The 11,476-nt window shown below is 38.7% G+C and overlaps 1 protein-coding gene across 1 annotated transcript; it reads right to left on the reverse strand.

Annotated features, from left to right (window-relative positions):
* Nucleotides 1–1,584: 1,584 nt before the first annotated feature.
* Nucleotides 1,585–9,595, reverse strand: RNF32 (ring finger protein 32). Its single transcript, XM_068188276.1, is given in 9 exon segments — nucleotides 1,585–1,917; nucleotides 2,136–2,216; nucleotides 2,716–2,736; nucleotides 4,446–4,580; nucleotides 8,784–8,845; nucleotides 8,848–8,893; nucleotides 8,896–9,042; nucleotides 9,573–9,583; nucleotides 9,586–9,595. Coding segments are annotated over 9 exon segments (846 nt in total).
* Nucleotides 9,596–11,476: the final 1,881 nt, after the last annotated feature.

Here is an 11,476-nt window from a genome sequence, read left to right on the forward strand (position 1 = left end):
TGTTGACTTATGGCAACCCTCAAAAGTAAAATGAAAAGGCAGGAATTTACAGCATATCAATGAATCTGTTGATAAGCTTTTACTGGTTTAATATCCTCCTAGTTTTGCTGCTTGGAGCCACTTCAGGTTAGCAACAGAATGTTTACCATCTCTGTGTGATAAAGGAAGTCAAACGACTAAACAAATTCCAGGACCATTATCCTGTTTGGTGAGATTTAAATTAAAATTGTTGGGAGAAATCATGTGGAGGGGGAAGGAAGAAACTAAAGTCAACTGCATCATTTCACAATGACTTACCTCGCTTCCTAAACAATGGCAGGATTTTTAGCAGAGCTGGAGATAATGTAATGCATTAGAAAAGATTTAATTGCACCAATAAAAGGCTATACCACAATTAAATGACATACAGAGTGACATTTATAGGTAGGATCAAAGAAATTCACTACCTAACATGCTGAAGCAACACCCTGCTCTCTGTGTACAGGAGTGCTAAAAAGTAGCCTACTTTGGTTTCAGTGACCTTTCTTATCTCCTTTGATCTAGATTATTAAAAATTTTAATGCCAGGTGTAATAAGGGCTACTGTAGCACCTAAACAAGCAATATGTGTCCTTCCTAGTACTAATATTTCAAACCTTGTTTTTTATTTTGTGATATTTATTTAAGCATATGAAACTTGACATTTAACCTTTGTGATCCTTCCAGAGGCAGCAGGGTTATTAAAAAAATAATTGTGGGGGTTTTTTGGCTATTGTGATGCAGTTTGACTAGGCTAATGTTTAGGGAGTGACATTTTAAAAGCACAGTTCAATTTTGAGAAACAAATTCTATTTTAGAAGAGCTTTTTAGTGTCTGGAAATGGATAGCTCCTTGTGAAAACTTTCTTTAGTGTTTTAATTAACCAACACTTTAAAGTGTAAGAGCGAACAGCAGGAAAACTCATCTACAGTTCCCGCTTGAAAGCCACTAAGAAAAATAAGTGCAGGTCCTTTAATCACAGCTTGCACTGAATTTATTCAAACCTGGCTAATCATTATGAGAAGACTTTATACATTTATTCTTAATAGAAGGTGGAAGAGCAGTGCCCATTTTGTTCCCTGTAAAATCCTGAAGTATCACATGTAAGAACAAGTTCCTACTGCTGAGGCCTCTCTGTGGATACTGTTGGATGAAGACCTTCCTGTGGCTTTTGAAATGTGGGCAGCCAGGTACCAAAGGCAAGGAGCCCAAAGCTAGCCCAGGGCATGTAGCTTGGAGGGTTGCTGCTGCAGCCATCTGAAGTTCAGTGAGAGAAATTTTGACCAATGACATTCAGCTGCAGCTTTCAGCACATTTAGGAGCCGTCTCCAACCTCCTGTTGCCAAAACCTTGTTTCATGGCTTTGCACGGTGTCTTGGGCCCATGGGAACCTGGCAGGCTTCTTGGGAAAGAAGCCTACATCTGCTTCTCCAGACTTGCAAACAGCAGGAAAATCCAAGTTTGTCTGTTCCAGTGATGTTCCTTGAGAACAGTCACAGTCCACTGACAGGTTAATTTATTCCAGACTTAGGGGTTTGAGCACTTTTGAGTGTAATACCACCGTTCTTCAGTCATATTCTTTTTCTCTACTACAGGGAAGGATTTTGGATTGGTTCTGAAGAGGATGGAATGAACTGACTGACAAAACAACGGAGTGGCTCCAGTGCTGCCTGTTTAGTGTGAATGAGAAGGAATAAGTGAAAAGGGAGGGAGCTGATAATCGGGAGTTCTGGTTTAAGGAAGCTGAATCACCCCAAGGAGAAAGACCAAGGAAGCAAATACAGCAAAGCATTTTATCAAATAGTTGTTTTCTTAATTTTCTATCCTTAGGAGGCACTGCTTCTCTTAAGTCTTTAGACTCTTTTCTAACAAAATATCCCCTCCAGGAAGCTTGACTTCTCTAAGACACAATTCTGCTCAAGAAGAGGAAACTCGAATTTTTATAATTTAGTTATTTATATGAAACAATGATTTAATACTTTTTTTTTGAACTTTAACTTTTCTAGTGCATGCATTCTGTCTAGTTTCTTACTAAAAATGTAATGCATTTGGAACATTATTAAGAAATAAATACTGCCTGGTGACACACCTGTAGCAGAAGTAAGGCTTACCTAATTAATTCAGTTTAACTAAGCATGCCCCATCATGTATTACTGTGGTCTGATACTGCTCTTTTCTACATATAGGACAACTTTTTACCTGTAAATATTTCAAAGGTTTTTCAGGCATGACTGAAAAAATAATTATAATTACAATTTCTTACAATATATTTAATCTCGTTGGTAGAGATGAAACAGGCTAGATTACAGAATATAAAAACAGTTAATTAATCAATCCATGAACACTATACAACATACGTATTTTTAAAATTAAATTGTTAAGACAATTTTGTAAGTCTCCACATATTTACATGAAATTTCATGGATTAAATTATTCCAGGTTAGTATACTCCTGTATATCTCAGCTGCAAACTATGTTTCCCCATATGCTTTTAAAAAAGGTTATAAAAAAGAATAAAGTGCTTCATCATAAAATAGCTTCAAATTATATTTCTTACCATAAAAATCTAGAATCAAAATTGCTTTTCAAGATGATTACATTTAATTCATTAAGATATTCACTTAGGTAGTTTAATTAAATGACTCATGTATTATGTGCTTGAATAGTTATATGAAAATGTACTCCCTTAATGGACTACATGGGAACATGAATGCAGCACCTGTTTTTTCAAAGGAAAGAAAACAACCCCAGAACCAAACCTGACTTTAAAGCATTCTAACAGCTGAAAAGGAAAAAAATGCTGACAAGAAAAATTCTTAAAGGTCATCAGTTTCCTTCTGTGATTACTGCAATCTTTTGAGTGAAAATAAAATTAGTTTGTGAAATTGTGAATTTTGTGTTAACAACACATGATGTGGCAGAAAGCAAGAAACGGCAACTGCTACTGGCTGGAGGAAAAAATTATAAACCAAACATTTAAAATGAAATCTGATTTATTTTTCTCTCCTTTCCCAACAGAGACATTACATTTCAAGAGGTGATGCACATCATATGCAACGTTTCTCACATACAATAAAACAAAAGAGAAAGTTGACAGGCTACAAGAAAACTTCATCTTTATCTGACCTAGATTCCCACCAAATGCTGATGATCTCTGTCTTGACAGAAGATACAGAGTTGGACAACAAAAGCAGTTGGCTCTTGGAGGAAGGGGAAACTGGGGAAGGAGGGAAGCCCAGAAGAAGCCGTGAGCACCCCTGAGCTGGCAAACACAAGAGGATTAATGGCCAGCAGCCAGCTGGAGGGCAAGCTTTCAGATACAGTGGCTTTTTCCCTTGAGGGAGGAAAGCTAAGGAAACCCCGAGGACAAAAAGAATTCCAGAGGCATTTGCCTTTTTGTGCCAAATATAAAGTAAGCTTTTTAATGAGGTTATGCTGGTTTTTGCTGCCTCTGGTGCAGTTTCAGACTTTCAGGGTAGCCAGAAATTGGCAGATCTTTCTAGACCTTTCCCACCTGTCTGTGGACAGTTGTTCACCTCCAGCTAATGTTGATGTTAAAAGAAGCAGCAGCCCTGTATTTAAGGTTATTCAAAGACTTTGATTCACAACACAGACCTGGCTGTGAAAAGTCTTCTAAAAAAATTTAAAAGAGGAACAGGCAGAAAAACTATCCTAAAATGCACTGTGGAAAGAAACATTTAAGCATTTGGGATAATTCTTCTAATTACCCTCGTCACCTCTCCAAAGCAGCTCTCCATTCCATCAGTCACTTGTCTCTTTTGCTTAATATTTTCAAGATGATAGATTAGAGACTGTAATAAAGCAGGATGTATTTATGCCCATGCTACACATGGGCATTGAGCAGGCCATCGAGGTAAAATGCAGGCATTTCATCAAATAACCTGAGGAAGTGACGGCCTGCCTTGGGGTGTACACCTACTTTGTGTTCCAAATAGGAATAGCTGTTGTACTCATCTGAAATTAACAAGGCTTTTGAGAAGACAAAAAATATCTTGAATTGTACAAACAGCAAATGTTTACCTGATGAATGAGAGCCAGAATCATATCTAACAGGAGTTTATTTGAAGCATAAAATAGCCTATACCTGCTTTGCAAGAACAGATAAAAAGGCTTCTCTACTGTCATAATGTCAGAAGTGCACAAATATTACCAATCTTCCTCTACAATGTCATGTTCAAAATAGTGTCAGAGTTGGCCACTGAGCTGGTCCACTTATTAAAAGCTAATGGTGTCTAAAAGTAGAATCTTTCCTTCATTTCTTCCTCCAGCTGATGACTTTCAGCAGTACCTCGGGAAAATAAAATAAGTAAATACAGTTGTATTCACTTCTGTAAATACAACTGTAAATACAACTGTAAATACAACTGTATTCAGTTGTAATTCACGCAGTTATTGTTATACTTGTACCCTGGGTTGAATTGCAAATTCCTTCCTGAATATTGGACAGCACTGTATGAATTTTCCATGCTGTGTGGATCTCTTTCTTTTTACCCATTCTTCGGGAGGAAATGACAAGGAAGGCTGCTCAACTACTCCTGATTTCTGACCAACAATAACAACAAATCACTGAATAAACCCCATTGGCCTTTAGAGACAATGGATTTTCTTCATATGAAGTTCATTAATAATGCATTTGCTTGGAAATACTTTATAGAGGTACTTCATATAAATCTATCATCGGACAAAGCACCATCAGGCAATGTACTTCTTACGATTAAGTAGCTAAAGGGGCTACAAGAGAGCTGGAGAGGGGTTTCTGACAAGGCAGGTAGAGATAGGATGAGGGGGAAATGGTTTCAAACTCTAAGAGGGTAGGTTTGGAGTAGATACTGGGAAGAAATTCTTCCCTGGGAGGGTGGTGAGGCCCTGGCACAGGTTGCCCAGAGAAGCTGTGGCTGCTCCATCCCTGGAAGTGCTCAAGGACAGACTGGATGTGTTTCTGGGCAATGTGGGGTAGTGGAAGGTGTCCTTGCCCATTTCAGGGAGTTGGAACTGGGTGATTTTTAAGGTCCCTTCCAACCTAAACCATTAATAGATTAGCTAGTCAGTAATTATCAGAACCTCTTTTACATACAGGATTTATACAGGATTTTTTTAATGCATATTTTTATTTGCTGAGTAATTTCAAATTGATACTTTTCAGAGTCTTTAAATGGGATTAACTAAAGAATATAATAACACATAATTTCAAATAATCAGTTTAAATAAAATCTCATAATTGTGAAGTTTTCCTCAGCATTGCATTTTGCACTCTTAAAAAATAATCAAGTAGTATAATAAAGAACTGTGGCTGCTGCTGCAAAATTCTGAAGTTTAATGAGGCCGTTCATAAGAAAGAGGAATAAAGAGCATGAAGAGACAAAGAGATGGTCACAAGAGGCCAGTGATACTGTCACTGTTACAGCTGAGCTTGTCCATCTCCAGCAATGAATGTGAGTTGCCTTGCTGCATGTACATGTGAAATCTCTGCTTTCTTAAAGAAGGAATCAGTGAAAATACTTACAGTGTTCCTGCCTGCCCCCACAAGTGCCAGATAAAGTCCAGTGTCAGCACCTCAGCAGTAAAAACCTTGTGCTAGCAGAACATAGATATTATCTTTGAAGGCCAGAAGAAGCTGTTTGTGTTGATTGACCAGAATCCATGGAGAAATGTCCAAGGTTTGTGTAACAAGCCAGTAACTGGAGTCCATGGTGAGGCCTTAATGGTGCTTGACAAAACAAGAAGGGAAGAGCGACATGCAATAATTACAATAATTACAGTAATTACATTGCAAGCTGACAACACCTAGATGAGAGCTCAGTCCTAGATGGGAAGGAAAGGGTAAACTCTTTTATTCATACCAGAATCTTTGCATAAGTCTGACAGTACTATGCAGCACATATTTGTTCTGTGTAAGCTTTCCAAACCATTTCTCATTAAGAAAAAAGACTCCTAGCAAGTCATGGGGTTTTGGTGATCCCCTTGCTCAAGTATCTCATTATTCTAGGGCAGGATTTGTTAATTTTTGAGGCTAAAATTCTCCTTCTGAGCTCATCCATCTACAGATGTATATCGTTAATCATCTAAAATTTGCACAAACTGCCTTTGATCTTTTTAAAGAACTTTTGAGAGGTACTAAAGGATCTATCAGGAATACTGTCTTCCCTTTAGCTGAACTATCTGCCTAACCCACTTCCTTGTGAGGTCATGACATCCTTCAAACATAAATCAATTTGAATCCATGTTTTAGAGCAACAGCTTTGAGGTTTCAACTGAGTCAGTTTATGCTTTTGGAACAATGTGGGGAGTGATCTCCCTGCATGTGGTTTGGTTCACCTAGACCCCACCTTGTTACTTTTGTTGTCCCTTTTGGATAGCCCAGTCTATAGAGTGATGGCCTCTGTGGTGAGAAAATCTGGGTACAGAGGGAATGAACAAGAAAGCAAAGCAGTGACAGCATGAAAGACACTATCACAACCTAAAAAATGCCTGATCTTGATTTCTTTCCAAGCACTGTGGGCAGAGACTGTTTTATGGAAGAAAATGAGATGGCTTTATGGAAAGCCTTCTGTATATCCCCAGGGTAAGAGAAAATTCTTATTTAAAGCCTTCACAAATGGATTATTTAAACTGCCAAACAAGAAGAGATTGGCAGCAAAGCTGAACTTCTAAATAATACAAACCAGATGGGACACTTGTGAGAGACAGGTTGTACAGGTGTTTTGAAGGAAAACTTTTATACAGCAGAGTTTCTGAGGGAAAACTGGTGGCAGGATACACAAGGAGGGAAGTGTGGTCAAAGCAAAAGGCTCTGAGGAGATATTCTCAAAGCAGCACTTTGAAAAAATACAAGCAATGAAAACCTATATTTATCACAGCTTGGGACATCCAAGAATTTTCATCCTTATGCATCAAGTTTAAAATCCCAACCCATTCACTGACACATCCATTTACAGCCAAGTTATTTATCCTAAAATAAACCTTATCTAAGTGTTTACATATGTTAACATTTAAATTATTACTGCTGGATTTTAGGAATCAAACTCCTACTGAAAAAAATGAATGACACAGACCTGTGAAACTTTGTTTGATTACCCATAAACTCAAGAAGAAAATGTTCCATTAAATTACATTTTCAAAGTAGTTTTGCAGTTTTAATGTTTAAACCACGCAATCCTTATTAAGGAAGAGAAAGTTTGACAGATACATTTTGAAATAATATGAGAATATTGCTGAAAATACTACAAAGTAAAACCCAGGAACAATTGAAATTTAAAAAGTATTTCAGCACAGACTTTTGAATCCCTTTCACAAATATTTGTGTGGGGAAGTTCAGTCAGTGCTGTGATTTAAAGAGAAAATACTTAGTCTTTCTAATAACAGCAGAAAACATGCTCACACCTGGGCTGCATTTTTTCACCTCAGCCTTTAGCTTCCATAATCACTCATTATTGATGTTCATTTTAACCCCAATACCTCTTTTCTGTTTTTCTCCCTGCTTTCCTCTCTTCAGAATGAGCCAAAGAAAAAACCCTGCCATCTTTAGAACTATAACCATGTAAATGTAGTGCCAATTACCTCATCTTATTAAGGTAAGATCCTGTCCTGTCACTGGTTACACTCCCTTGTTGTTGGGCACTATGTGAAGTTTCCCTCTGAATCTTCAGCTGATTCCAAAGGCAGATGTGCTTGGATGGAGCATCCCTGGTTTAATGGGTTCCCTCTGGAGCTGGGACTACTGTGACAGTTCCTGTGACAAAGCCAGCCTGAACTTCAGGGATGCCAAAGGGCATTTGCATGAAAAAGAATAGATATAACAGTTATTAATGATGATGAAAGTTTGTTATACTCAAAACTGCAAATTTTGGAGCCAGGAGGTTCTTTAAGTAGTGCCTAATCAAGGTAACAGAAAAGATGGACACAAGAAGATGTTCATGGCAAAAACAGTGTTGAAATCTTTAGAAAAAGGGAAATACAGAGAGGCAAGAAGCACATTTGATCTCCTGGTCTGTTAAGATGCTCCCTGGCTTTGTTTTTCTAAGCAATATCATCTGTCGCTGCTCCACAACTGTATTATTATAACACCATTTAAAAGTGAGTTTTCTCACCAGGCATCATTCCAAGCCCTCACATCTGTGACTTTTATCTTGCTGCATGTTTGCTTCTAAATTTGAAAAAGGTATTTAGCTACAGGTGTTAATTCTTCCCTGGTTTAGCCCCAGGACCATTGTAAAAACAAACCTTTTTAACTTTGAGCAAAGCTGGGTATATATTAACAAAGAATACATTTCATGCAGCATTATTAAATGTCTTTTTACAGAATAAGGAATAAACCAGACCATTTCAAATAGACTTAAAAAAAAGCTTAATGCTAGGACCTTTTCCCAGCTAAATACAGTAAGAAAATCATGGATGTTTTCTTAAAAATAAAATGTAAAGAAAGTTATGACATTCAATAGATATTAAAATTACTTCTTGCTTCTAATAATGAATATATCTTCATCAAGATGCACTAGTTTCACCTTTTTACATTCATTGTCACAAGAATAATGTTTTAAATGCATTTCAGATATGAAAAGACACATTTAAGCCACTGATGGCAATACCATTTTTTACCTAATGACTTAAACTGCTGAATTTTAATAAATTTTAAAACAAGATACCATGCTGTTTGCATTAACTCATCTTCTGAACAGAAAGTTTAGCTCCCACATCTTAGTTTATTTTAAATAAAAACAAAAATTACAAATCAGAATGGTTTACCTAAGTCAGCTGTGGAGCACTGGGGTCAAGAAGATCCTTGTTTTCTGCATCTTCCTTGCTTTTGTGCTCTTTTTCCTTAGTCCAGTATCTACTATTATTCTGACTATTTCTTTTATTCATGGGATTTGTAAAAGTTCTTGGTATTCCTTGTCCTTGACCCAGAAGAATACATTGAAAGGTCCTGCAGCTGATGACTGTGTATGATATGACCCTGTAGAGCAACTGCAGAAACTGCTCTCATCTCTTGTTTGGAGGAGCAGCCCTAAAAAGCAAAAAAACCCCAACTAATATTGAATAATTATTGTTATAAATTATTTAAAACCATACATGTTATAGTAAATTAAATTAAACTCTGCACTTAGGCAATATTTTTGAATTGTTAAATGCTTTTATACACATACAACTCCAGTAGTTGAAGCCTAACATGCAATTACTGTAATATGAAATTTAAGATTGATGTTTCTGACACATCCTAGTTTTAACTTATAAAAAGTCAAATGAAATCTTTGATTTATCATTTATATTAAATAAAACAACAGTAATTTTAAAATTTTAATTACTGAGCTCATAATTATTATATTCAATAAACTCATTATGAACTATAAAAGTTTGGCATGCCCAAACACATTTTAATTTCATATAATTAAAAACAATCCCAAAGGCTAATTTTGCCTTCCAGAGCACTGAATATAAACAAGAATGTATTCTTTTTATGCAGGGAATGGGCTTATCTACCTGTTCCTCCATTCCTCCCCACATTTGTGCTTTATTTTAGGAGATGTGAAATAGTACCTTGTAGAATAATGATGTTCCATTGATAATCTTTAGCTGATTTGACAAGAACAGTATTCCATTACAATAAGACTTCAATTCCATTTTAAAAGACTTCAATAATATTTCTCAGGAGAAGCAGCCTCATCAATAGCAGATAAGAAACCTGCAACCTGTTTTCTCCTTAGGATCCCATGGGAAAAGCTTAACATCTGTTCCAGGCGCAGAAGTTAACTTTGGATCCATAAATCAACGCGTCTGTTTCTCTCCTGTCAACCTCATTTCACCCTCAGTGGGCTGCCTGCAGTGTACAGGGAATGGATTCCAAACAAATGGCAGGAATCACAAATTTCAGGCTGAACTGACGCAAAGATGTGGCTGCAGCAATAAACTGCAGCAATAAACTGCACAGAACTGTTCTGCAGGATTGGCTCGTGGGCAGGGAAGCCTGTGATACACAGAGCAGGGATGATGCTGGCAGCCCCTGTGGGGCTGGAGCTGCTCTGCTGTGCTCCCAACATCCCCACTGGTACAGCAGGGGGACGTCACTTGGCACCAGAGTGGAGGCAGCAGGAGATGCAGTGAGACGCCCTAGCTGTGCCAAACAGGAGCCACTGCTCACAGGCGGCTCTGATTCACACTCACAGCGAGGTTCAGTTTGGAAAGGGCCTTAAAGACTGCCTTGTTCAACCTGCCCTGCCATGGCTGGGGACACCTTCCACTATCCCAGGTTCCTCAGAGCCCCATCCAACCTGTCCTTGAACACTTCCAGGGATGGGGCATCCACAGCTTCCCTGAGCAACCTGTGCCAGGGCCTCACCACCCTCTCAGTAAAGAATTTCTTCCTAATATCTAACCTAAATCTACCCTTTTTCAGTTTAAAGCCATTCCTCCTTGTCCTATCACTCTGTTCCCTCTCCTGCTGTTCCTTAAGGCACTTGAAGCTGCTCTAAGGTCTCCCTTCTCCAGGCTGAACAGTTCCAACTCTTAGCCTGTCTCCATAGCAGAGGTGCTCCAACCTTCTGATCATCTGTGGCATCCTCTGGACTCACTCCTCCAGCTCCATGTCCCTCCTACACTTGGGACCCCAGATCTGGACATTTCAAGGTGTGGTTATTCCTTTCCCAGTTAAGGCAACCCTGAGCTTCTCCACTCACAGCTCAAGATGGGGTGACCAGAGGGGCTGTGTCTGTGCTGCAGAGAAGCTCTAGTTGTGGCACTTGGGGACATGGTTTTGTGGTGGACCTGGCAGTGGTTAATGGGTTGATGGCTGGACTCATTGGTCTTACAGGTCTTTTCCAGCCATGAGGATTCTTTTTAACCTCTTGTCCCTTTTCCCCCTGCACAGCGCCAGCCCCACAGCCCCGCACAGGCTCTGAGGGAAGGGTGGCAGTGGGAGGTGTTGCTCCCTTCTTCTCAGAGCATGGAACAGAGCCTCTCCTGGCTTGACACCAGTCACTGTCCATAGGGAATAATTCCTTTCTGGTTTTCCCTACCACTTCCTGTATCCCACTGTCCCTAGGCAGTGTTTTCCCCTTTGGCTCTGTGTGGTAATGTGGAGGTTAGTGAGCATTAGTTGTGTCCCTCCATGAGCATTTGGATTCAAAGACTTTTTTTGCTGTGTTTTTCAATTTTTAATGTGCATTTTTAACCTGGCAGGTAGTAAGATGGGAGGCAGGCCCTGTGATTATCATAGATTTATAGAATCATTTGGGTTTGAAATGACTTGAAAAGTCCAGCCATTAACCCAGCATTGCCAATCCACCACTAAACTGTGTCTCTAACTACACATTTTTAAAAACATTCCAGGGATGGTGATCCCACCACTTCCCTGGGCAGCCTGTTCCAGTGCTAGACAACCCTTTCAGTAAAGACATTTCTCCTAATTTCCAATCTAAACCTCCCTTGACCCAACTTGAGGCCAT

This window comes from Anomalospiza imberbis, chromosome 1 (genome assembly GCF_031753505.1).
Source record: "Anomalospiza imberbis isolate Cuckoo-Finch-1a 21T00152 chromosome 1, ASM3175350v1, whole genome shotgun sequence".
In the NCBI taxonomy this organism is placed as follows: domain Eukaryota; kingdom Metazoa; phylum Chordata; class Aves; order Passeriformes; family Viduidae; genus Anomalospiza; species Anomalospiza imberbis.